Raw genomic sequence first — 26,634 nt, 5'->3', positions numbered from 1 at the left:
GTCTTTGAATCTCATGCTCTCTCGCTTTCACACCCCCTTCCCCCATCACGCTCCGGTGCCCAGGGGCGGTTTGAGACCCACGTCTTACTCGGTTTTTTTGCACTCTGGAAAGGATCTAGGGTTAATGTTTGATATCGTGATGACAAAACCATTAAAGCTGGAGAGCACTGACAGCGAAGCAGAAAAGCTCAATACGGTTGTGTTATAAAAGGACATCTATAATGATGACAGAGTTAAGGAAACAAAAATCTAAATTCTTTGATCTACCCTCGTGTGATTCAACCTGTATGATATTCTGAGAAATGTCTCAGATGTATCTACAAAAGATCTTCTTTTGTGTTTTCCAGAAGAAAGAAAGAAGGTCATACAGGTTTGGAATGCCATAAAGATAAAAAATACTTTTTGGGTCAACTATTCCAAGGCAAGATCAAGATTAGTCACATGAGTGTAGGGTTTACATCAATATTATATTGCATGCACATATATTTGCTCTTTGGTGATGAAATGACTGTTTCAATTATAATTATAATAACAATATGTGTCATTTCATCAAGGCAAGCATTATTGAATTATTGATTAATGTAAAGGTTGCATCAATAAAATGACCCAATCGTCTGCTCTATGTTTTGTGGCTGTATGGTTTTGATCACACGGTAGGCTGTGGGTAATTCATTATAGTTGTGACATTAAGGTTCTTGTGACAGCAGAGCATGAAGCAGATGTAAGTGCTCCAGTGGAAGCAAGTCTGGCTGAGAGGATGGGCTGCAGACATATGGTCATAGCCATGTGGCAATCAAAGACACTTGTACAGTGACAGACCTCTCTGAGGTGTGTCTGAGAGAAAAAGAAAATGAGTTTACACTCTTAAAAATAAAGGTGCTTAAAAGCTTCTTTACAGCGATGCCATAGAAGAACCATTTTTGGAGAACCATTCAGTCAAAGGTTCTTTAAAGAACCATCTCTTTCTTATCTGAAGAACCTTTTTTTCACCGTAAAGAACCTTTGTGAAACAGAAAGATTCTTTGGATGTTAAAGGTTCTTCATGGAACCATTTAGACTAAAAACTGTCTTTTTTAAGGGGAGAATTCTTAGATTTTTTTATTAAAGAACATCCTAGCAAGTCAATGCACTATAACCGATCAGAACACCGGATAGCAACACCCCGGCAACCACCTAGAACACTACAGTATTGTGACTATACGTTTTACTCACATTTGATTTGGTAAAAGCAGGCTCAAGTAATACAGAGCATCAACATTTGATTTCATTTCATTCTTCGACGTGGTTTTACTCAATATTACAGATATCAAGGTTATTTTTCACAGAAAGTTCTTTACATTATATAGGATGATTTTATGTAGAAACAGGTGTATTTCACAAACTGGGTCAGAAATGTAAAAATATACGTTTTTATTCTGTGTCATACGCTGTATGTATGCTAGACTTTCTAAATGAATAAATGCTTTCTGATTGAGAGATAAAAAACAGTGAAAATAAAACAAATAGGGAAGCGAACATAGGATAAAATACAATTCGAATTTAAAATAGGAAAAAAGCATGACCTTTAAAACTATTTGAGAAATGATTTCAACCAGACCTAGATAAACTATATAATGCCACATCGCCATCTGCTGGCTTGATAATTACAACAACAGATTGCAATACCATGTCACTTACTACATAACATAGTATACCATTGTATTAAAAATAAGTTTATTTATGAACAATGGTATTCACAATTCACAACAGATTTGGTACAATTCGAAGGTGAGTAAATGATGACAGAATTGTCCTTTTTGGTTGAACTATCCCTTTAAGTTTTAGTGTTTAACAAATACCATGGAATAACCATACGTGTCGAAAACAATTCCCCATGTCATATGTTCAAAAATACATGCTATTATCATGGTAATTAAAATGGTATTACCGTGGTAGATTATTGCAGAACAGAATTCGGAGTCACTGGAAATAGAGATGCAAGCAGTGCTCCAAATTGACCGACAGAGAGCGCCAGAACACACAGAATAGATTAGGAGTCACTTCATTGGAAGTGCAGACGTAGAGAGATTAAAGTGTGTTTCTATATTTACTCCATGACCTGCTGTTAGTCTTTCACCGTTTGAGTCAAATGTCAATCTACCGGCCTAAATGTGAGATACAAGCAAACATGTTCTCTGTGCCAACAACCAAACTCTTCATCTTATATCTCGGTGGGGACTTTCCATTGATGTCTATTGTATTATATGCAGAAAGTGAGATGTTATAACTTTAAATGTAAACACAACCCTTAAAGATTTTTAGATGTGATTTTTGTTTGTTGTTAGATTTTAATTAAAACATTTTGTTTCCTAAGGTATCTCCACAATATAAACATACAAAGGAACCAATGTCTTGAAGATTTTGAGTTGTTTTGTCATAGCTCAGATTTACTCTTAAAATTCCTTCATTCCTCAAAGAGATTATTATGTCTGCGTCCAAACTGAAATCATTTAACGGCAGCATTTGGTATCTCGCAGAGAAAAAGTCTCAATTTGTTCGGCATGTCACCTCTTTGTTGTCTAGGAAAAAATGATATCAAAGAGATCTCGTCTGTGATTTTCCATGGGGAGAGAGAGAGGTTCATAACACCCCTCACACGCCCATAGACGGTCATATCCTTCCTTCCTGCTTGTACAAATGTTTTTCTTGCAAAAATAAACCGACACGCTCATTGTCTCGCTGTCCAACAACCCCCCCCCCGAGCCAAAAACCATCCTTCTCTCTCACACTTGTTCTTTCTCCCGTGGAACACACACGTTCCAACATATACATATGGAAATATTCACAGACAAGCATACGCATCCATTACAAACCATTTTTAATCAAATGACAATGACAGTGCCCCCCTTTCACCCATCTCTGCCCGAAGCTTTCCAGTGAAAACGGGGCCGAATCAATGCTCTACTTTGGGACTGTTCGAGGACCCGAGGCTCCAACTGTTCCACGTTAAACTTCAACAAGGCCAAATTACGACATCAAAAACTCTGTCTGTGCTGGAGATGCCCTGCGAACTTCAGAGAAAACAATGAGACATCCTGTTTTATTGATAAAAGTCTATAACGTCTCCACTCGGAAGTTCTCCTGAAAACAAGTCCTGCAGGTTTCCCCCTGACTCATCACACCTTTAGATCACAAGATTACACTGATGGCTCGTAATTTATGAAGCAATTATAATCTAGTTTTAATGCCTTTAAAACTTTTATGTAAGCTTCCTTTTCACTTGTGAAATGAGAAATGGCTTTTATTTAAAGCTTTTGAATAATAAATGTCATATGTGGGCAGCCACGAGTTAATGGGTCTCATAACAAATTCTCATTTTCAATAAATTACTTTTTGGATTAGGAAGGGACTATTCAGTTCTTAAATTTATTATCTGTTCTCATGTTTTGTAAGGATTTTTATTACATGACTCCTTTATGGCAACAGTTAGTCTTTTGTCCTTTAAAAAGCTGCATGTATTGATTCTGGATTTCTATTCTCTTTAAATGCCTAGTGGGCATTTTCGTAATGGTGGCTTTGACTGTAATGGATAAAAGTGAAAAGCTCTTTTTTATTTGCTGTTTGAACAATTCATTGACAATTTCCATACATTAGCTATATAGACTTTCTGCGCAGATTTTTTAACTATCTTCGGCTTTGAGGCTGACTCTTTGCAAAAGAACTGAACTCTAAAAGGCTTTTTTGTCCTCGAGCTCAGATACGTCCATCCAATTACCTGTCTGAACCGAAACTAAATCCGAAAGGTAATTACCTGAAAATTAGATACATTCAACAGGGATCATGACATAAGAAGTGCTCTTAAACTCCAGTCCTGTTTTAAAGATCTGGTGTATTAATCTGAGGACAAAGCGCAGGGTACAGCTGATATCTCGTATTGTTGAGGTTACAAGAGGTAAAGTGCCCATTAGCTGTGACTGTGTGTGTGTGGACAGAAATAGTCTCACCTCTTAAAGTCAACTTGAAATCCAAATAGACTTTATTTACAATCTTAATGCGTGTTTCTAGTCTTTTGTGAGAGATTTATCTTTGTGTGTTATTCCAAAGAAAAATATTACTGTCTTTTATCAGAAGGTGACAACTTGCTTAGTCCAAAATGTGGTTGTTCATCTGACATTGTTTAATGTTAAACGCTATTTGGACATTATTTTTGGCTTCTGTTAGCTAAAACACAGCGAATGCAATGGCACGTGAATGCTGTTTTAAGTTACTTTTGAGTTTCAACACACATTTTCTTCTGGCATCATCATCACAGACTGTCACTGCAGACTAATAAAATATTTCTTATATGCTGGTGTTTTAGTATTTATTATATCAAACTTTTGCAACATTATTATAAAATGTGCCAAAGGAAACCACAGAAGCTCAAGAGAAGAAAGCCCTTATGGAAAGAGCTTTGGGCAAACATTTATTACTTTCTCTTTCTAAATCTCCTTGCTTTTAAAAACATAATAAAACACTCATCATATTCTTTACTTCTATTATTGAACATATTCCTGTCAAAATTCTAACTTGATAAGCACCATCATGGAAACAGCAGTAGTCGCTTAGAAAAAATAATGTCACTATTTCTGCTCCGATTCATCAACTCTCTCTGTTTGTCTCTGGACATGTGTTAACATTTTATGTTTTTTTAACTGAATGTGTGTGATCCAGATGTGCCTTTTCTTTCTAATCCCATATATCACTCGAGGCAATCTTTGAATGCCTTATCCAACATGCTGGAAGAAAATCACAGCGATAGAGAATCGTGATTGTCACCTCTGCTCAAGGGCCCTGCACTGTATGTCTTCTCAAATCACGTTCCCCCTATCCAAACACAAACATTGACTTTTTACGGGTATAATCTTCGAAACAACAAACGTGACCTCATAAAATGGTTGATGCATTCTGAAACGGATTAATACACAACACTGAGTATCCCAGTTGAAATGATTTGAGCCAAGAAACGGGTTCGAAAGCAGCTGTCCGTGGGTCAAAATGATAACAAATAAAAATAGAAACAAATGAGCCAACTGTTAAAATACATGAAAATTGTAAGGTGTAAAATGAATGTAGATTGTAGAGGTAAAATTATTCGGGTACATTTGATGTGAAAAGTTTGATGGCAGACTTTGTGACATTGATGACATTCTGAAACTAATGGAGACATTTGTGAGATTTCTGGCTCTTTCTCATGAGAAATATCTGAGACTTTTCCATTTTCCAGTTTCCATTTGCTCTCCTTTTCATCTCATTGACGTCTTAGAGAAATAATTGAGATGATAACAAGATTTCTCAGTTCTATAATAAACAGTCATTTAGTTCTCAAATTCATGATATCATCGTTTTAAAGAGAATCAATTCTATACTTTTGTAGCATTTATTTGATTTCCCCAATTAAAACGTTATATATAATATATTTTTATCAGTTGAATGTGTTCCTCAGGACTCGAAGGATCCTATGATCATAAATAGCTCCATCATCCACCACTTGAACTACTGTAGCACTGTGTATAAAAGCCTGGTTTCATCCTTTTCAGGAGCCACTTTTTCTCAAGAAGCATAAACTGTAAGCAACCCACTTTTCTGACTTTCTGCATGCGCCTGTCAATCATTTGCGCATGCCTTTCCGTCCCTGGAGTGTGTTCCTGTGTTTTAGACTCGCAGCACAGCTATTTCTCACACACCTCGAACAGCGAGAGAAGCAAAGAGTCTCTCATCAAAACCCATGTGATCCATTCAGGGCTCTTCAGTCCAAAGGTCATTAGCTTAAAATGTGTTAGATAAAAAGAGCTGATGGAGGTCGATGGGTATTCAGATTTTATCGCTTAATTAGTCCAATTACTTGGAGTTGAAAGAGCAGATGCATGAACGACATGTGCGACATTGCAGACATGCAACACATTTGTTCATACTGTTTGTAACATCTGTTTTGGACAGGCCTGACCAACTGTAATACCTTGAAATGCACAGCTTTGATCAATGCGTTGATGTTATTTTGTAGATATCCAGTTTAAAAACTGTAATTTTACAGTGTTTTGAAAAAATATGCAGAAAAAAACTCAAATTACAGAGAAAGACTGCAAATTTACAAGAAAAACTGGTAAAAACATGTAGTTTTACAGGGGAAAACTGTTATTTTCCCATTTATTTCCGGCTCCCCAGCTTACAGAGAATGTCCATTTTGAAATATGGTAAAAAAACATACAATTAAAGAAAAAGACAGCAAATTCACAAGAAAAACGAGGAAAGATATTTATTATATATTATATACCCTGTACTTTTACAGAAATATTTTTATTTTAAGTTATATTTCTGTCTTTCCAGCTGATTAAAAAATGTCAGTTTGATATGCTGTGTACAGTATTAATAGTAAAAGCCCCTAAAACATCAATTTTGATGTCATAGGGGGTTAAAGCAATATATTTAGTACTGAAATTTACCATTAATTGGTTAGCCAATCATAACGGAGATTAATAGCATATGGATGTCTTAAAGTGATAGTTCACCCCAAAGTGAAAATTCTGTCATCAATTATTCACCCTCTTGTCATTTTAAACCTGAATAAATCTTTCAAAACAAGATATTTTGAAGAAAGTTGGTAACCGGGATGCCGTAGGTACATGTACATGAAACATGACATTTTAATTGCAATTTGTCTCTAGTGCAAGAAACCTTGTCTAATATTATAGAAAAAAGTTTAGAAAAGGCATGTGTGAGACATTTCTCTAAAATATAATAAGTCTGTCACTCCATACAACGTGTGAGTTTATTAACGCTACTTTCCACGAACTGCCATGAACTGTTCATGGGTCTGGTGCCAGAACTTGCATTTAACTTGTAGCAAGTGGTATTTCTGTAAGGTCATTCCGAGTACAAGTAATTTCATGAAGGACGGAGTGTGTTTATTTTCATAACACACTTATAGATACCCTACTTGCACACATGCACACGCAGCCTTTCGCCAAGACACAATTTTACACATGCACTCTCATGTTACATCAATAATTAAACCAAATGCTGGCATCTGTACCGCTGGCTCCCTCTTTCCCTTGAAACTAAATATAAAGAGCAGGAGAAATGTGCGCGGGTAAAGGACTGCAGGCATGTGTGAATCCAACACGCAGAGAAAAAAAGAGCATGTGAGGAGGACGTGTATAGAAAGACTGCTGATTCATTTGGCCCATGTTTCTGTGTCTGCTTAGTCATGTGCCAGAGGAGAAAAAAGGTAATTGATCCAGCAGGTTTCCTTTTAAAGCTGCACTTCCCCTTTGCTGGCTATTCTGAATATGCAGAATGTAACAAACACAAAAGAAGTTCTTATGACTTAATGCCTCACAGCTACAGTGCCCAAAAATGTCTGAGGGGGTTGAACATAAATATATGTGATATGCATTGAGCTCGCCTCTCTCTCTCTCTCTCTCTCTCTCTCTCTCTCTCTGTCTGGACTCTCCGCACAGATTTGAATCAGCTGACCTGCTCTGAGTCTGGGAACACAAAGCAGGATTTGTGCCGCTGTGGTTTCTCGTCTCTCACTGAATGAGTGGACGGAAAGACTAATGCATCCAGTGCTTTAGATGAGAAACTGATGCAGGATTTAGACAAAGTGTGAATGTGTGTGTGTGTGTGTGTGTATGCAGAAACACCTGCCGCTTTTAACCTCTTTGCCAAAAATTGTGAACATGATTCAGTTTTCCCAGAACATATTTGGACATTTAAAGCGCACCTAAAAATGAAAACCTATTGTTATTGCATTACATAAAAAAATATCGGATAAAGTGGCATCAACAAAGAAATTATTATATTAATTCTCTGAACTTTCAAGATGTTTTAAAGTGTCAAGCTAGTTTGGTGCCATCGTATACAGATAGGAAGCAAATACAAGTAGCAAGAGAAAAAAATAGATAGCAAAAGGCATGAACAATAACTAAAGAGAATAAAGGAGACAGAGAGGACATCAACTGTGGACAAGATCAGTCTGTTCTCATGGGACTCATAGCTCAAATTTACCACATTTCCTATAAGGCCATGGGTCAGTCAGAATCTCCCTGTGGTGTCTGGTAAGTAGGCTACCTCTCTCATATTTGTCAATGACATTCAACCATAGGAAAGTAAAATCGTAAATAAGATCTTGTTACAATCTTATAGTCATAATTGTAATGATTTCTTCTAGCAGCAATGGGATTAAATTAGGAGCAAATTTACATTTTGCTAAATTTGCTTTGCTTAACAGATGGTTCTCTTGAGAGAAGACCAGTAATCTTGTACGTGTCTTTATAAGAGATCGCTTTTCCACCACCGCGCCGAACCGTTTTCGTTGCTTTATCGTTCCACTCCATGCCCATCCGTGCCAGCCGGTGCGTAAATGGTTTCATTTTACACCGCAGGGCTGATAACAGAAATTTAGAATGTAAACACAAATGCGTCACACGCTGCCTTTGTAACACAAGAGACTGAGCTATAACGCCTATGCGCTCATTCATTGGCACGATTCAGCACAACCGTGCCGTAGATTTGGTTCGGCGCGATGGTGGAAAAGCGCTCAATTTCTCAACCTGTGCTCAGATATACCAAATATACCAAAGTCTGCAATCAAAGTCACATTTAAATATGACCTCAAACATTCTCACCAATTTATATAAGATGTGCTGATGGGCTATTCATATTCATTTCATAACTTTATACTCTTTCTATAGGGTTTGTACAGTAACAACATTCTGTTTTGTATTAAATTTATGAACTCTAAATACTTACTTTGACTCCACAGCAAAGCTAATGTGCCGTTGAACATACTTCTTTATTTACTCATGTAAATATTTAAGTACAAGCAAAAGAACGAACAACAACAACAAGATGATCGAATCAACAAATGACATGATCGTAAATATTGAAACACCGAAAAGAAGAAACTTGTTGATTGATAGATAAATGAAAATAACTAAGAACTCCATTAGGTCTCCTCAATAATAGAAGAGCAACTTCCGAGTAATAACATTTTCTTCGGGGCATACACACACACACACACACACTGCCTCTCTGACAATCTGTTCAGTTAAGAGGTTACATGCACTTTGTGAAATCCAGATCATCTTTCTGTTCACTGTGTAATGTGTCTAGAGTCGAATATGTCTGTCTGTCTGGTGTCTCTCATCCCTCCAGCTAACCTCTCACAACTCTTACTGTATATCTACTTTATAGCTCTCATCACAATCGCACACGCACACAAACACTCCCTCCCACTTCTTTCTATCTTAGTGGGACTTCCAGTTTACTTCTTTTCTTTTTGTACTGAGCTTTTACTACTTTCTATCCCGTAAAACTAATCCTCAAAAGGCCTTATTACTTTTCATTTTCTTTTATACATTATTTATTATGTTTATAAAATGTGTTGCCCTGCGGAGATATTTAGTCGCAAAAAAACCACACTCACACAGAGGTTAAAAACAGTGTTTGTAAGCTGCTGTGGTTTTATTATAGAATAACAGTGTGTGTGTGTGTTGGTAATCATCACTGTGCGTGGACCTAATGCGATAGTAATACCAGTAGATTTTGACCTTGTGGGGACATTATTTAGGTCCCTGTGGGGAAAAACTGCTTAAAAATCATACAGAATTATATTGATTGAAAATAAATTAAAAACGCAGAAAGGTTTGAGTGATTATTAGGTTTAGGTGTTGGGGTAGGGTTATGGGATAGAATATATCATAAGCCTTATATAAAATCAATGGAAGTCTTATGGAATGTCCCCGTAAAACATGGCAAGCAAGTGTTTTCTCCTGACACAAGCAGAGGACATATTGTAAATCATCAGCATTTCACAGTTTTAACTATACCTGCCCCAAACACACACTATAAAACACAACTGAAACACTGCATACAGTGACAAACCATCCCTTTGTCTCCTTAAGTCAACTGACACTCCAAAATATATATATATATATATTTAGCAGCACACATCTCACTTATGGCCCTGTCTGTTCTATTTCATCCTGAGATAAATCCTCCAGGCCCATATCACAAATTCATTCTTTTAATAAACAAACTCTAAACCACAAGAATCAACGATGGGATATTGAAATCTAAAAACACAAGCTGGGCCAACTGTACCTGTCAGCTTAATTCAGCTTTCATACTCTCCATTAACTTTTTCTGTTCGAAGAGCCTAATGACATCTCTCAAAATGACCACCATTGACCTCTACGGCACAAACTCAGACCCATGTGCTCATCAGTTTTCCCACACGGTTGCCGAGGGCAACAGCTGAGCTTTGATGCCGGTTAGCATCTTTCAAACGGTGTCAGCTGTCCAGCCGCATCATTGCTCATGTAGGGACAATAACTACTGTCTTTGTTATTATGACTGTTTTAAATGACCAGGAGGGAAAGGCCTTCTACATCAGACGCTTTGGCCAGACAGCAACAAAGTGAGCCAGCAATGAATAATTCATGAGCTGGTGTAACAGTAAAGCTTTCCTATGAATTTGTTGATGATCATCACTCTAAACACAGATATATGACAGCCATCTTATAAGATCGACCTGTAATGCAACTTGGATTTTGTGCATTTGATCATAATTTGGTAAAAACACTTTACAATAAGGATGTATTTGTTAACATTTGTCAACGCATTAATGCATAATACTTCAACACAGCATTTATTAATCTAAGTTTATTGTTATTTCAGGATTTTCTAAATATTTTTTAATTGAAAGTGTTATCTTTTAACATTGGTTGAACTAACTAACCTTGAACTAACACTAACAATTGTTTGGGCATTAACAATCATTCACAAAAAATGTTTAATTCTCATACAATGTTACCTCTGTTTACAAATACGATCTTATTGCAATGTCACCAGAATATGAGTAGCCTATGTTACACATCCAGACTCTTACATCCAACCTGTTTTAATTGAGATATTTAAGGTTTTCTGCATCATCTACAACAGTGAACATGCCAACATTTTTGTGACCTTGGACACAGCAGGCGCCTAGATTTTTTGCCTACTATCGTGTATAAAAATACAGAAGAAACAGGAAAGCTGGGACGGAGGCAGAATGGGACATGACGCAGGGCAGATGCACAATGGCTCCTTATGTGTCATGAGCACATGCACTACCCAATATGTCACATCTCTGACGACACAGACCCCTTTTAATATTTTTATCTGGGTGGGAGCCCTGAACATGTGCATAAAACCAATTTGTTCTTTGGATAAGCCAAATACAGTATGACATGTATCAGTATCGCCTTCCTGTAGCTCAGGGCCCGGGCTCTTACCCCCTGAGTTCTGTTGCTATATGTGATTGTGATAAATACTCAATGATTTACAATTTCAGGATGGGGTTGTGTTGATTCACACTGATTCTGGGTCTCTCGTTGTTCTCTCGCAGAACAAATCAATAAATTAACATTTATTGATGGAGATAATCCAGCATTAGTTATGAATAATGTTTTTTTATAAGCATAGAGGGTAACATTTTCAAGACGAATAGAGGACAAGCTTAAATAAAGCACACTTTTATGGTCGACAAGCTGTGCTATCCGACAGCGTTATAAAGAAGATAGGGCACTCTGACCTGTACATAAAACTCACACACTAACAAGTGCTCATAAGAATGTTTCTTGGCCAAACACAGCTTCTGCTAGACAAATGAATGCAGGCTGTTTTATTTTTCTGTTTGACATAGAGTTGCACAGCAATATTTAATCTACAGCAGTTCTGTACAGCCATAAAAGCTTAGGATAACATCAATTCATATGTTTCTTTCATAGAGACTATAACATCCAGAACATCCTTTAACTATAAAGAGTATTTACTTTTCATTAACTCTAAACAACAACAATAAGATTTGATAGGCCTATACATGTACATCTGTTTACACAAAATAGTCCAAAATAAAGACCACATTACATTTTGATTATTTTAATTCTGAACCTTGTAAAATACGTTTTTTACACTATTCCTGACACTTATTAAATGTAAACAAATTTGTGATGCTGATCCTGTTTTTCTCATTGTACAACAAGTCACATTTCTAGTATACAAAAGGTCAGGTTTTTCTTGTTTCCACTAATTTACTCAAGATGCTCTTTGGAGCGTTCTCAGGTCAAGCATGCATCATCAGGCTCATGTGAAGTTCATGTCAGCTGTGCATGATGTCATTACAACAGAAGAACAATATGTAAAAATGCTAAATTTCATAAATGCTAAGTATGTATTCACCCAATTCATCAATGGTTTGTATTATTAAAACAACTTTAAACACATTTTATTTATTATATATATTTAGATCTTTCATATCTATATATCATACATTTCTGTATATTTTTATAAATATTGATACAACTGTATATATAAAAGGACAAAAATATATTCCACTGTCTTGCACCTAGTGCTTTACCATAAACACCCAAAGTGACCCGTGTAGCTCATCTCTGGATTCCCCATCACTTCCAAAGTTGTCATTACGCAGCATCTCTTAAATACACAGTGATCCACCCCAACCTAGACCAATCCTTATCAAGCTGTTTGTCTGACTGTCAGTCCTACCTTCCGTGTGACAGCTCGATGAGAGGAGGGTACTCGGAGGTCGGAAGAGGTAAGGAAGGTACCGGGAAAAACATTTCATCTTTCTTCCGTCTGTGTTCCTCTGGGAGGCTCCTTTCCAACCATCCGCGCTGGAGATCACAGCAGATCGGGACCGAAAGAGGGTTGTCCCTGGATGTTTTTGGAGTCAGGGCAGCATCCTAAACAGTTTTTATACATCAGCCAAAACGACGTGCTGTGCATCCTCACAGTTTCTTTTTCTCCCAGAAGGACGGAGGGTTGAGCTGTTTTCTCGAGCATCGGTTGGGAGGGGCAGCGAAACATGGGAAAGTGCAGCGATGGGGGCAGATAGACCATTACATTTATATCCCGTTTGGCCTCATTTTGAAGTGTTTTGATCATTTCTGGGTTACTGCGTGTGCATTAACCAGCCTACGTTTTAATTCTTACATTATAATATTTTCCCGTTGTACCTTTTTTCGTCATAGTTGGGGGTTTAGTCAAGGAAAAAACAACGTGAAGACATATAAGATGACCACAAAGATTTGTTTAGATGTGGCCGATGCAGGCTATGACATAAGATCACATTCATGCTTAGCAAAGTGACCAAACTTTTTTGCTGTTACATTAAAAGTTACCGAATAGTGCCATCTTGTGGTTGTTTTGTGTACCAGCGTAGTTTCAGGTTTGTCTTATGCACATTGAAATGCTTTAGGTAAGACCGAAGCATAAATAAAATAGTGAAATAAAAATGAATTTGACCTTGCAGGTTTACCGAAAACAGTGTCGTAATGCCTGTGGTGACTCTGAGCAAAGACAACTTTGTTGATTTAGCATCAAACCCCACCTCAAACCACAGCTGTTCTTGGGCGTATCATGTCAAACTCAAAACACATAGTTTCATTTTCCTCTCAAATTAATTCAAACTCTTGCTCCAGTGATTCCCAAAGGAATGTTTACTCTTCTCTCTCTACTATTTCTCTACTGTCTGACCTTAAGAAACAAATCAGTCCACTCAGACTGGAAGCATCAAGTTTGATCTTTTGTGAAGGAAGTCACACGCTGATATGTCAGCAAGAGTGACCGCCGCCTCTCAGTACAGGTGCCATCTGTGCTGCTCCCCAGGGTATCAGCAAATCAAAATATCAAAGAGTTCATTCTCACCCAGCATCTCTCTCTCTCTCCTCCTACACTTTCTGACACACACTGTCTGACTCACTGTTGGGATATCACGCTGGCTTCTTTTTTAAGAATGCACTAAAACCTCAATGAATATTTATGAGCTGCAAGAGCTTCTAAATATAGATTGACAGACCTGGATATATTGAGGAAGACACGCTGAAATGGAGGTCACCTGCAGCTCTACAGATTTTTTAGCTTTTATGTTGCTGCATTAATACTTCAACATACTATCAACAGTTAACCCGTGTTATGGATGAATAGTTTAATTTAAAGTTTAACACTATATGTTTGTGTACTAGTCCACACTAATGCACCAACAAACACCTACACCAAAACATACTTTGGACACTGTTGAAATTAACATTTTATGGCTCATAATAATATTTGATGCTCAAGATGATGATATATTATTTGTTGCCCGTTTCTGCTTTATCTTCTGGTAAAATGTTTGTCAAAAAGGTTTTCTCTTGCTGTTATACTGTTTGAAAGATCAAAAAGTGGTATAAATATAATATATTAGGAGTGGACAATATGAATGAGAGAAACCTATTAGCCTTCTGACAGCATATGATTTAGTATAAATATATTGAAAGTAATCGAGGTTATATTTTGCATGTGTGCATCTGCAAGTATTGTCAGCTCCTACCTTCTGTTGAGTTCAGCCCGGCTGGACCCTTCACCTGGACAAAACACCAGTTTCGTTCATCTGGGACACCTCGTCCTTTCCAAAAAAAGATGCATTGGTTAAGAGGAAACATGCCTTTCAGTTGACGATTATTGATCTAATTTGCAAAGGTTGACATACCGGGCATGATGCGCAGTTAACCGTGCCTCTGTGATCACCAGTATGATTCGGTTACTGGTTGAGAGACTGAGGTTGGACTTCCTCTTCATCACTCACCAGTATGAGCAGTGTCAACGAGAGAAAGTTTTACCCGTTCGTGTTTACCAGCTGTTGTTGTCCTGCTGATGGCGCCAAGAGACCAACATACCAGACCAACATTATCGTAAATAAACGAATACGCGATGCTTGTTTAAAAGGATGAACGTAAGCGAATATTGTTTGATCCATGAACAAATATTTTATTTAATCTTGGGATATTACAAAACAAATCAGGCCATAATAATATCAAAATAAAAAAGCAATTTTGTAATCATTTGAAGCATGAAATATATACAGGACTGCATAAAGGACATTATTGCTTCTAAAAAAAAACGTTTTCCCTGCTGGAAAATACAACAACAATGGAAATTCGTTTCTAAATAACATTATGAGCCAATAAAAAAGATTACAAATTTCTTTACATAACGTGTTTTATGGTGTTCTATATTGGTTCCCATCCGCAAGATAACATCCCACCAATTAAACCAACAGACCATTATATTTCCATCAAAACCAATGCAATTGCCAAGAACCACTAAATCCATTATAATGTCTGTAATTGGGTTTGTGAAATAAAAATATATCCACAATAAGCATCACCATTCTTTTGCAGAATACAAAGTATAAGCACATTGCAGATTAAAAACAGATTCGGCGTCCCCCTCAGCTATCCAACGATACACGTGCACCCCACGGCGATGCTCTCCACGACCGTCCTGTACCGGGGCGTGCATTTCTTCTTCCTCGGTTTCTTGGTCGGCGGGTGGCACAGCATTCTGCGCACAGGGATTTTGGTGTAAATGAGAGCGCTGGTCATGGCGCGATCCTCTTGCATGGTGAAAGGATTGATGCATCCCACGCACGAGCACACGGCCTCGGGGATGTCCACGGGTTTACGCTTATCGTCGTGATTTATTCTGTACAGAAAGTCATCAGCGTGTGAGGCAAGAGAGTCATCTAAACGCGCTGGCACAACACAGGGGCACGCATTATTTTACCTTTAACCAACTTATGCATGCTTGAAGATGTCAAATCTTACGATGTGTATAATAGTTCACAGTACTCTCGTGCCTAAGCATCGTCACTTCTACGGATGACTTTAAATGGACAGTTAATCAATTTGTAAAATAGTTTTTCACAAGTATTTAAACTGGCACAGGGTCTCCTTATATAATATAAGATTTAAATAAAAAGCATTAAAATGATCAAATACGTAGATTTAGTGCAATTGCTTGCATGCGCATGTGTGTGGTTCACTCACCTGTAAGACCACGGTGAGAGGCTGCGACTGTTGGACATCCAAAGTTTGCGATCCACCACGCACGTGTTTATGGTCAAGTTTGGATTGTTTCTGACTTGGGACACCATGTCTTTGATGCTCTTGTCAAAGTCCATTTCAACATCAGTGGGTATCCCCACCCCTGATTCTGCACCTGTCATCAGTGGATCCGGGGACATTTTGACAGATGAGGCTGTCCGTCGAGGATGCGATTCTAGTTTGCGTCTGCGAGACTTCACTTCTTTTCTGGTCTGTTCCGTTTCCACAGACACTAACATGTTCCCCACCATCAGCACCATGACTACCTGTTAAACATGAGCGATATGAAGTTAAGGTTAGTTCTTAACATAAAATAGACTACCCATGGTAGGAAGCGTGCATTTTTCTTCAGGACTCACCTTATGTTTCCACATGTTTCCCATGTTCTAAGTGAGAATGCAATAAGTTGTCACAGTGGTCTTCTTGCCATAAATTTGTACTGAAAGCGTTTGAGCATGAGATTAGTCATGCTGCAGTGTCACGCCTCACACTGACACAGTAGCCTACAGGGACACACCTGAACTGAACAGTTCAAGGTGGGGCCATACAGAACAATATGTAAGTCTATTCATTTGTAACTCTCTTTCATGTCCGATAGATGATAGATAGATAGATAGATAGATAGATAGATAGATAGATAGATAGATAGATAGATAGATAGATAGATAGATAGATAGATAGATAGATAGATAGATAGATAGATAGATAGATAGATAGATAGATAGATAGATAGATAGATAGATAGATAGATAGATAGATAGATAGATAGATAGATAGATAGCTATGATCAGCTTCATCATCTTAGTTTTAAGTGCTGTCTGAACAATCATTAGGTAGGAGCGAGTGTATAATGTTACAAATTGACTGTCGCATGAGATGTTTTCAACAGAATTTCAGTACATTTCGAAGAACTCTCAAGTCCTGAGAAATATTTCTGTTTTGAGCTTTGTACCTTTGTTATTTTTATGCATCCCCATTCAGTGGTATTAAGTGAAAAGACCCTTTATTCTTCAGTCTCAAAGCCCAGAGAGAACAAACGACCAGACAGAGCTTTATGCGCCTTAGAACCATTCTGTGAAGCAAAAAACACTCTTTGGAACCACAACCCAAAAGAACAGTGTCTGCTGCTAGAGATTTGGTCAATCCATGTTTTTTCCCCTGATGTGGCTCATTCAATGCCATATTCATATTCACAATAGATGCCATTGAGTTGTGTAAATGAACACCTGCTGCTGTGACATGTCAGGGCAGTTTAATAGACCTTGATTTTCAAAGAGAACAGTTGTGGCAAACTATGTTTTGCTATTTTTAAAGGCTGCTTGGATTAAAGCCAAAAATGGATGCTGAATATCGTGTTGGATAAAAACGTTTTTTTTTTCAATTTACAGACAATTATGTTAGACCAATAAAGTGAATTGTGACTCATATTTGCATTCTCTCTTGTTTTGTTTCAAATGGCTTTTCTAATGTATTTTTCCTTTAGCCAAAGCACACGTGAAACTTATATTTAAGAGGGTATCCAAAATATAGGCCTACATATACATATTTTTTTACAATATAATTTTATTTTTGGAAATAAATAAAAGTCAGAATTAACTCTAAATTCAATATTTAAAGCGAGGGCACATTTCAACCGTATCTGCAAAGCTCTTGGATCAAGTTTATTACATGTTATATGTTTCTAATATATATATATATGTATATATATGTTTCATGATCTACTCGAGCAGCAGAATATCAACGCGGCCGCTGTGAAATCCCGCTTGTCTGTAGGTCTCGCGAGATTTGGTCTTCAACTAATTTTGGCGGAAGTAGTTCTCGAGTCTCTTTTCCGGCGGCCATAACGACAAGTCGGCAGGGTAAGCCAAGATTGCTAAAGCGTTTTACATCTATCCTTTTCCATCCTCGTGGTTTTCACGTCTGCAAAGTTTAAAACACACATTATCGTAATACAATATCACTATAATCCATTTAGGCGTGTTATTTCGTCTTCACAAGACAACGTTAGACAGATTTAGTAGCATAAGTTTAGCCGCTGGCTGCCTCAGGAGCGCTTTTCTGCCCCGTGTTAATATCGTCACTTCTGTTTTCACCCAAGCACATTGCTTTCGAGAAATAAAACGTAGTTTTAAAACTAGTCTGTTCAATTGTTGTGTCGTTTGCTGCATTGAAATGTTTATTATGAAGACCGCCGTGCGGGAATAACATTGAACATGTGTGGCGTTTTTAGATCGTCAGTATGACAGACGTTGTATTACTTAAATACAGCACGCTACTTGTCAACGTTAAAAATCGTATTCGAAGTTTCCCAACTGACAACTACACGACGTTTGTGACATTACTCTAACCTGTTCGCTTTCATCTACCTTACAGCCATCATGAAGCTCAACAAATTAGTGACGTCCTCCCGTCGCAAGAACCGTAAGAGGCACTTCAACGCCCCATCACACATCCGCAGGAAGATCATGTCCTCCCCTCTGTCCAAAGATCTCCGACAGAAGTACAGCGTGAGATCAATGCCCATCCGCAAGGACGACGAAGTCCAGGTAAGGACATTACCGACTCAAGAGTTGTACACACTTATGATTGTCATTCACATTTCTACAGGGCTGTTTAACTTAACTGCTTGTCTACCTGCCATGAAGTGTCTGTGTGTAGGTATGATGATACAATTTTCAAACACCCCTAGACTCAAAATGGATCACATTTCTAGACAGAGCTGAAAATTCCCTTTACGACGACACCTGAATTGTGAAAATCAGTTGAGGATTGCGAAAGTTATGATATTTATAACGCTGAATATATTAAAATAGTTAACATTAACTACAATAGAAGTCATGTGATCGAAAATGCTAATTATTAAATACAGAGGATGTTTTACAATCGCTAATCTACCCGCCACAAATGTGACTACCCAATTTCCGCGATTTAGTAAAATACTTTCTCAATGGATTTCGATGAAATTTCGTCAGTGCCAAGATAAAAGCTTAGTATTTATGTCCACATATCTTTGAGGAGTGTCCAAAGCTTAGATGAAGCCCGCCGATCGGTTGAAAGCCACTCAAATCTTCCAAAAGTTGCGGTGATCTGAAATCACCTTAGAAATGAAATGCTGAAGTTTCCAACGCTGCAGGGGTTTGCACTCGATGTAGTTACCATCGTATTCAGGAACAACATACTCTCACCAGGCGGCCAGAAGTAGATATTAAGACGCGCACATTTCAGTACTACGCAGTTTGGAACACATTGTTGAGACAGAATGTTCGCCGCGAGTGGTTGCCATGTCGTCATACCTACTGTGTGTGTGAACCTTTGACAAAAGCCTTTGGTCATATTTACGATTATGGTGTGTGAAACGTTCTTGATTGATTCTCCACAGACAACACTGTTAAATACACAAAATATACAGGGAATAGGGAACACTTAAATCGCACTGTATTAGATCTAAATAATGGAAATATCCAGGTTTAAACTCGTCTCGAGACGAGTTAAACTCGTGAGAATAAATGAATGTGACAAAGGTCAGTGAAAGCCAAAATCATAAATGCATTCAGGACAGGAATTTCACCACAGTAATTTAGTCAGTGAGGTGCATGGCCCCACGTGAACTCACAGCGATGTCTGGGCATACTCCTAAAGAGATGACACTGCACTTGGTGTCTTGGGGATCTCCTCATTAGTGAGCTCCTGGAAAGTCTATGGTGTTACATAATGGTTTCGGATACATGAGATCCCAGAGGTTCTCCACTGGATTTAGGTCTGAGGAACGTGAGGGAGGGTCAATGCCTTCATCATCCAGAAACTGCCTACAGACTCTTAAGGTCGGGCATTTCCATGCATCTGGAGGGACTGCACAAGCATAAGATCTGACAATAGGTCTGATTATTTCATCCGGATACTTTATAGCTTCATAGTCTGTGAGACCCCTGTGGATGGTCCTCCCCAGACCACCCTTGCTGTTGCCTCTCCACTGTAACTGTTGTCATTTTTATTTGCAAAACAAGTAAATAGTTCACAATTGCTTGCTTACCGGGTTGATTGATATTCCAGTCCTGAATGTTAACTGACTTTGTGTTAAGCTGTGATGATTAAGTGTTCCCTTGATTTTGAGCAGAGTACTAACAAATGCTAACTAAGATGTTAAAAATCTCAGAAAAAGAACAACTTGCGAGGCTGACATTGTGTTGATTTGTATCATTATTGAGTTTGCACGTTAACACATGTTGAACAATCTTACAGCATATGCTTAACCTATATAATTCTATGATAAAAATACAGTTTGCGTATTTTGATCTTTGAAGTTTTTACATTACACATTCATTTCATAATTTTTCTCGCTTTTTCTTTCTCTGCCAGGTTGTCCGGGGACACTACAAAGGCCAGCAGATTGGCAAAGTTGTGCAGGTCTACAGGAAGAAGTATGTAATTTACATCGAGCGTGTACAGCGTGAGAAAGCCAATGGCACCACAGTCCATGTCGGCCTCCACCCCAGCAAGGTACGACATCTGATGTTTTCCTTAGTTCCAAAACTTGCGCTCATATGATTTTTGAATGGATCAATAAGGTTTTGATTAGTGGTGGACCTGTTATTTAGAGAGCAGTCATCTGTTTGATCTTCCTACTAGTTTAAGGATACAAGATTGACACTATTGATAAATGTAAGGAAAAGGCACAAGAATATTTGCATTTCACTAATTACACTTGTGAAAACGTTAAAATGCATTTTATTTGCCGAGTTGACTTTTGTTCCTACCTTGATAGAGGAATAGCTTAAATACTAGAAATAAAGCAAATACAATACGTCTTTCAATTGAAGGGACATTTGCCTGCTTAATCAGGCTCCTGGTGACATATTTTGTTCAGTGTATTTCAGGATTCTAACACTACTAAATTTCTACTGGCAATATTGTCTGCTTAATGTAAATGTATTGTTAAAATTTCTGTGTTGTGATTTTGGAGAAATTGTCAGGCTGTTAAGGCACCGGCTTATGCAAGGCTTATAGGGCCATTATTTTATGTCCATTATCTTTGACAACAATTTATATTAGAAACCGCTTTTCCTGGTCCTCTAGAAAAGTTTGACCGTTATCTATTGAAACATTTGCATCCTGTCTTTTTGGTATTGTCAAAGTTACACCAGACCTATTTAATGGCTTGTGGTTTCACAGAAAATTACAATTTTGTTTTATTTAATGTTTTATGAAGGTATGATTTTTCCTATAGTGGTTCATGTACATTAGTGTTTTGTGCCTTCTGCGTTGTATTAAATCAAAATCTTGTTTTCTCTAGGTGGTGATCACCAGGCTAAAGCTCGACAAGGATCGCAAGAAGATCCTTGAGCGCAAGGCCAAGTCCCGACAGGACGGCAAGGAGAAGGGCAAATACAAGGAGGAGTCTATTGAGAAAATGCAGGAGTGAAATGATTCTTTTGCTAACAATAAAAGACCGTATAAAACCTGACTTTTTTGTTTGTCTTTTGAATTTGGATTCTGTATTTAAGCTCAGTTGTATAGCCAGTTATACACGTGACCCTTCCTGTTAAACCCAGCTGAAGTCCATTTTCTACATAAAATGGTCCTATATAATGTTAAATATTGATAATACAGTGAAATTAATGTTTGAAATCAAACTTTAATGATTCTCATTCGCTTTACTTTCTACTAGACCATCAATTGATTTATCGGCTGTTCCTTCATTACGCTGTTTTTAGCTGTAACTAACTCAATTTAGCCAAACATGGGATTCTATTCTCCCCATGCAAGTTTGTTATAGTGCGCTTCCAGCTAAGTGCATTGTTTTTTTAAACACAGTTTACTTTACAAAGGCAGAAGCAATGTTTATCCCCAATTTTGTCTCTTACTATTTCTTGCATTACCTCTAATGCAAAAGAAAGCAATGTTTTCTGTGTCTTAAAATATTATGATTGCACATTAGTGAAAATCAGTTTAAGCAAAACCCTGCTTAAAGAAGGGTCATTTAGGGAACTTACGATTTTTTTTGTTTATATGTTGTCAAAACAGCTAATACAGATCTGCTCTGATTTTTTTTGTTTATATGTTGTCAAAACAGCTAATACAGATCTGCACTAATTGGTTTTTACTAATGCAGGGTGGCATTTTAAATAATTAATGTTGGAGAAAGGTCTCATGCGACTCCACTGTAGATGAAATATTATGAAGACACTGAAACCGGTAGGGTCTGTAGTATCAAAAGAAGATTATTTAGGAAGTATAGTCTAACTTGTTCATAATTTTCCAAGCGCAGGAAGTAGTGAGACATCAGTCATGCGCTAGCCGGGTCACGTGATAAGTCTCGACACAGCAGTTGAGGGCGCGAGAGCAATCAGAAGTTTGTTAGTTTTAAGAAAAGTAGGAATAACAACACAATATATATAGATATATCATGGCGGCAAGTACTTTTGTTGTCGCTGTTTCGGTCATGACTTTGTTTTGGGGTCTTTTTGGTGGAGTTATTCCGTGGTTTATTCCTAAAGGACCTAATCGAGGGTGAGTAGACATTAGCATTTGCTTAAAAGTTTCATGAACGGAATTGAACACGGTTTAACAATGAAAGTTTTGGGACTGTATTATTATAACATTCGCCATATGTTTTTTTCGTCGATAGTTTGAGAAAATTACGTTAAACGGTTTGATTAAAGTTTTGAGATTTGACCTGCGTGCTAATAGAGAATAAACTTACGCTAGCCTATTATTTCACTTATTAATGACGTTTTCATGGGTAGTTCTATCGCAATGTGATCCCGATGACTGGGTCATGTGATAGTATGGGCCAAGTGGTTATCTTACTGGTTGTTAAGTTTTGTAAAAAATATTTTGAATTCAAGTGTTAAATAAACATTAGATGTTAACCTTATGGTTTATGTCTTTCAGAGTCATTGTGACCATGCTGGTATTAACTGCTGTGTGTTGCTACCTATTGTAAGTGACATTTAAATTGTCTGCTGTGTTGTGAAAAACTATTTGAAGGTGGTAAAAACATATCAAATGTTTTGTTCTGTAACAGCTGAATGTCAGACGTTGCCTTTGGGCAACTCCAACAGCATTGATTAGAATTATAACCAAAACAGATCCCAGTTGTTTTAGTTCATGTTCACGACTACATTACATCTTTTACTCTTACATTTATATGTCGTGTTACACATTACACATTGATTGTACTTTTGTCCCACTATGATGTGAATTATTTAGTATTTTGAAGAAATGTGATAGTTATATTCTCGACCCGCCACTACGTGGCAGCAGACAGGATTTTATTTGACCAATCCATCATTTGAAGACTGAGGCTGCGTCCAAATTCGCCCACTTGCGGTCTTTGCACTTGATTATTTTCATCCGTGCACGCGCTCTCAAGTGCCCAAGACCTCAAGTGGGGGTATTTGGACGCATCCAGATTCTACAGCACTGTTTTTAATGTTTTATTCTTTGTTGTGTTGAAGCTGGCTGATTGCTATTCTTGCACAGCTCAATCCACTGCTTGGACCATCACTGAGCAATGATACCATCTGGTACCTTTACTATCACTGGCCATGAGAGCCATCATTGGAATACTCTGCAAACGTCATAAACCAGGTAAATAGATCATGTCTTATACCCACATATACATTGTACTTACACACAACATTTTGTTAATTCAGTTTGTTGTTGACCCCAAATAGATGCTGGAAGCATGTACATTGCCAAAACGGAAAACATCTCACCAATGCCTTTTGTGAAAGATCTTTTCAGCTGAAGCTTTAAATGCTGTTTTCTTAATCCAAGAATGACAACAGTGTAATAAGATCTGAGTTTATATATTTATTTGATTTCTTTTGAATGAAACGATATGCAATAAAATGTTACCTTTGTTTTATGTTTGTATTACACATTGTTTAGTTTGTATTAAATAACCGATTATTATTTTGGACAAAATAACTTGTCCTTTCTTTTGTGTATGTATATGTGTATATATATATATACATGAGTCTGTATGTCCAATAAAATCATTAAAAAGGGAGCAAATGTATTTTTGTATCATATTTTAGCATTAAAACTTGTGCACATTTTTAAAAGCCTCACCAAATTGGTACAGTTTTTTTGATTCAAATGGTAAACATTAAGGCAGGATTTCACCAATTTCTTAAAACAGTCAACCTAAGGCCATTTGAAAACATTTGATCAAATCATGATCTGATCATCTTATTGAGTTCGTCATAAAGTGTCTTTAGGGATTCTGGGACGTGTAATCGTGCATTCACATTCCTCTTTATGAGGAGATCCATTAGAGGAGTCAATGGTGTGTTTTTTCTCTTTGGCTTGGCAAGCAGGGCAACAGGCCGTCAAACCGCTTTCTCTGCAGGTGGTGCAAGAGAGCACCAGCTGGCAGCAGAAGACTGTGGAGCACAGCTGATATTGATCCCAAGGGCAACCACAATATCTGCACTCTGGGGAATGGAGACATGAATACTACGTTTGAGAATTATGGTTCTGAATTATGAAAAACTCGAGAAGCTTGCGGAACACACCTGAGATGACATCCTGGTTAAAAGCGATTGCATAACGCTCATCAAAAACAAAGAGTTTTCCACGGTAGAAACCGTCAGGGAACTGCTCAAGGTATTTGTGAATACCTCCCTTCAGCTGGTACACCTCCTTACATACATTCTGTGGATTTGAAGAAAATACATTTTGACAGTGGCAATGAGTATTTAAGCCTTTACATGTGCAAAGATTTTCATTCAGACTTACTTTTGATCTGAGATAAGCAGACCCTCGCTCACAGCGGATTCCCCCTGTACAGTACATCAGAACCTTTTTGTCCCTAAAAAGATCCAAATTCTCATCTACGTAGTCTGGAAAGTAGCTGAATTTTCTGATATCAGGGGCCAAACAGTGACTGAACTGACCCTGAGAACAGACATGTTACGAGATTCAAAGTAATCCAGTACCTATGGTCTTTGTTTAACTTGCAAAATTTCAGAGACACTTACAATTTTGCTCTCATAGAAGTTTCTACAGTCTAGCAGTACTGTATCACTACATGAGGACTTGTTTTCCAAGAGGGCCTTCACTTCCTTATGAAATTGTTGCGGCTCCAAATGTGTTCCTTTACAGTTCAAAATGTGCATAAAATACTTTTCATTTAAATATATAAACAACCACATTTGTAATAAAGATGGAATGTGTGAGATTCTTACCAGCTAATCTGTGCGAGATGATTTCTGGATCCACACCCATAGGAACAATTTCTTTGTAGACACCAACCCTGAGATCGGAAAAGCACTCTACACCTCCTTCACTTTTCTAAGGAAAAAGGAAAAGTTGACATTATTTTCAACTTTTCTTTGTACTAAAACAAAGTGTCATTTCGAACAGTGGTTACCTTAAAATCCTGTGCTTGCATTATTTTAAAGGTTGGATGTGACAGCATTGCCTCGACATAAAGTTCAGTGGCTGTTTTGGTACCACCAACAGTTCCATTGATGCCCTCAGTAGCCACTCGAATCTGGAAGAACGTGCTCAAGTCATTATATTACGAATATTATGAGAATATTTGTTCGCTAATGGCTTCAAGAATTTGAAGTAAGAATTTAGCTACCTTGCCTGTCAGGTGAAGTTTTGAGCAAAGCTCTTTCTGCCACTTGCAAGTAAGTTTGGGATCTTTTACTTCACAGTAGCAGTAATACAGCAGAACTTGACCTGGGCCCCTAAAACAAATCAACTTCATTTAAAAACATCTTCATATAAGCAAACCATTACTTTGGATCCTTACAGCTTCATGCGATGCACTTACTTGATAAGATCATCCTCTGAGATGACGCTTGTATCAGGGATCCAGGATGACACATTTGTCTCATCACTAACAGACTCTTGCGCAGAGACATCACTACCAGTTTGGTGAAGCATCGTGTCCAGGGTCTCTACGGTCAGCTGGTAAATTTCACTGGCATGATCATTGGCGACATGTTTGTGTATCGCTGAAGATTCTTCAAATGACTTTCCACAGCAGCGCCAAATGAGTGCCGAGGTGTTTCCACAAGATGCTGTGACTTCCTTGGATGCCACAAATGTTGCAAATGTCTACACGTCAGGGAAAATACACCAATCAACAAATCAATGTGTCACGTCACTAAAACAAATTGTAATGGGCATAGATATTATGGCCATTGTCTAGTTTCAACTAAAACCAGTCAATTCCCATACCAAGCTTATCCATTAGAATGTCTATTGTTGATCTACTCACCCTCTTCTTGACATATGAATACAGTTTCCTTGTTGTTGAAAAGTCTGGTTTGTGTTCCTTATGAACCTCTGGAGCAAAACACTCAACATCAATATGAACGAGCACGCTTTCTCTGAAGCTGTCACAAGCCATTATATTCCAAATGAATGATCACATTGATTTACAACAACTGTCTATCTGACGAAACTACACGATGTAAAAAGCAAGTAAAGCAATCTCTCCGCGCAATTCACCTCGACGAACGCGTGACTTATTATCAATAAATACGACTAATAATATAAAACTGAACACACGCCTTATTAAAGGGAATTAAAAAGTGTCCTAGCTCGCGGAAGATAAACGCGGGTCGTATGCAGCGCTGCGCAGACCGATCAGCGAAAGCCTTAAAATATCGCGAGAGTGATCCGGAAACGTGGCCCATTTAGCTCTCTCTCGCGATACTTT

At 37.8% G+C, this 26,634-nt stretch overlaps 5 protein-coding genes across 6 annotated transcripts in view; 2 read left to right on the top strand and 3 right to left on the bottom strand.

Moving 5' to 3' along the window:
- ppp2r2ba (protein phosphatase 2, regulatory subunit B, beta a) overlaps positions 1–14,660 on the bottom strand; it is a 42,393-nt gene extending 27,733 nt beyond the window's left edge. The window contains exons 1-2 of one of the 2 annotated variants that reach the window (XM_079480601.1): positions 14,555–14,660; positions 14,396–14,470 (exon numbers count right to left, since the gene is read on the bottom strand). In XM_079480601.1, the coding sequence (XP_079336727.1) occupies positions 14,396–14,470; positions 14,555–14,561 (82 nt within the window). In that variant the 5' untranslated portion in view covers positions 14,562–14,660. Of the gene's footprint in view, positions 1–12,570; positions 12,832–14,395; positions 14,471–14,554 lie in introns of those variants that run through there. The other variant, XM_079480602.1, reaches the window with a different exon arrangement.
- Positions 14,661–14,814: 154 nt separating this feature from the next.
- LOC306907588 (interleukin-17B-like) lies at positions 14,815–17,022 on the bottom strand. Its single transcript, XM_079479785.1, has 4 exons — positions 16,903–17,022; positions 16,310–16,389; positions 15,894–16,216; positions 14,815–15,549 (listed from the first exon to the last, which is right to left on the bottom strand). The coding sequence occupies exons 2-4, from the start codon at positions 16,331–16,333 to the stop codon at positions 15,300–15,302; spliced, it is 597 nt and encodes a 198-aa protein (XP_079335911.1). The 5' UTR covers positions 16,334–16,389; positions 16,903–17,022; the 3' UTR covers positions 14,815–15,299.
- Positions 17,023–17,719: 697 nt separating this feature from the next.
- Positions 17,720–21,411, top strand: rpl26 (ribosomal protein L26). Its single transcript, XM_079479784.1, has 4 exons — positions 17,720–17,809; positions 18,324–18,496; positions 20,307–20,447; positions 21,241–21,411. Exons 2-4 carry the CDS (start codon positions 18,329–18,331, stop codon positions 21,367–21,369), a joined length of 438 nt encoding a protein of 145 aa, XP_079335910.1. The 5' UTR covers positions 17,720–17,809; positions 18,324–18,328; the 3' UTR covers positions 21,370–21,411.
- An 840-nt stretch (positions 21,412–22,251) lies between these two features.
- atp6v0e1 (ATPase H+ transporting V0 subunit e1) lies at positions 22,252–23,764 on the top strand. The gene is made up of 4 exons (XM_079479783.1): positions 22,252–22,457; positions 22,842–22,889; positions 23,408–23,540; positions 23,627–23,764. The coding sequence occupies exons 1-3, from the start codon at positions 22,354–22,356 to the stop codon at positions 23,499–23,501; spliced, it is 246 nt and encodes an 81-aa protein (XP_079335909.1). The 5' UTR covers positions 22,252–22,353; the 3' UTR covers positions 23,502–23,540; positions 23,627–23,764.
- tstd2 (thiosulfate sulfurtransferase like domain containing 2) lies at positions 23,747–26,563 on the bottom strand. Its single transcript, XM_079479782.1, has 9 exons — positions 26,191–26,563; positions 25,741–26,027; positions 25,546–25,654; positions 25,330–25,452; positions 25,145–25,250; positions 24,938–25,053; positions 24,696–24,854; positions 24,473–24,611; positions 23,747–24,391 (listed from the first exon to the last, which is right to left on the bottom strand). The coding sequence occupies exons 1-9, from the start codon at positions 26,320–26,322 to the stop codon at positions 24,159–24,161; spliced, it is 1,404 nt and encodes a 467-aa protein (XP_079335908.1). The 5' UTR covers positions 26,323–26,563; the 3' UTR covers positions 23,747–24,158.
- Between the last annotated feature and the right edge of the window lie 71 nt (positions 26,564–26,634).

Source organism: Barbatula barbatula, assembly GCF_947034865.1.
Source record: "Barbatula barbatula genome assembly, chromosome: 18".
NCBI lineage: Eukaryota > Metazoa > Chordata > Actinopteri > Cypriniformes > Nemacheilidae > Barbatula > Barbatula barbatula.
This window is presented reverse-complemented; position numbering and strand designations above follow the sequence as displayed.

Bases quoted from the DNA above. Each gene is read 5' to 3' on its own strand.
- atp6v0e1 (XM_079479783.1), top strand. From the start codon at position 22,354: ATGGCGGCAAGTACTTTTGTTGTCGCTGTTTCGGTCATGACTTTGTTT. The intron at 22,458-22,841 runs GTGAGTAGACAT...TATGTCTTTCAG, and splicing joins CCTAAAGGACCTAATCGAGG to AGTCATTGTGACCATGCTGG. The intron at 22,890-23,407 runs GTAAGTGACATT...GTTGTGTTGAAG, and splicing joins GCTGTGTGTTGCTACCTATT to CTGGCTGATTGCTATTCTTG.
- LOC306907588 (XM_079479785.1), bottom strand. From the start codon at position 16,333: ATGGGAAACATGTGGAAACATAAG. The intron at 16,217-16,309 runs GTGAGTCCTGAA...CATGTTTAACAG, and splicing joins GAAACATGTGGAAACATAAG to GTAGTCATGGTGCTGATGGT. The intron at 15,550-15,893 runs GTGAGTGAACCA...CTTTCTGTACAG, and splicing joins CTCTCACCGTGGTCTTACAG to AATAAATCACGACGATAAGC.
- tstd2 (XM_079479782.1), bottom strand. From the start codon at position 26,322: ATGGCTTGTGACAGCTTCAGAGAAAGCGTGCTCGTTCATATTGATGTT. The intron at 26,028-26,190 runs GTGAGTAGATCA...CCTGACGTGTAG, and splicing joins ATTCATATGTCAAGAAGAGG to ACATTTGCAACATTTGTGGC. The intron at 25,453-25,545 runs GTAGCTAAATTC...ACGTTCTTCCAG, and splicing joins AACTTCACCTGACAGGCAAG to ATTCGAGTGGCTACTGAGGG.
- rpl26 (XM_079479784.1), top strand. From the start codon at position 18,329: ATGAAGCTCAACAAATTAGTGACGTCCTCCCGTCGCAAGAACCGTAAG. The intron at 18,497-20,306 runs GTAAGGACATTA...TTTCTCTGCCAG, and splicing joins GCAAGGACGACGAAGTCCAG to GTTGTCCGGGGACACTACAA. The intron at 20,448-21,240 runs GTACGACATCTG...TGTTTTCTCTAG, and splicing joins TCGGCCTCCACCCCAGCAAG to GTGGTGATCACCAGGCTAAA.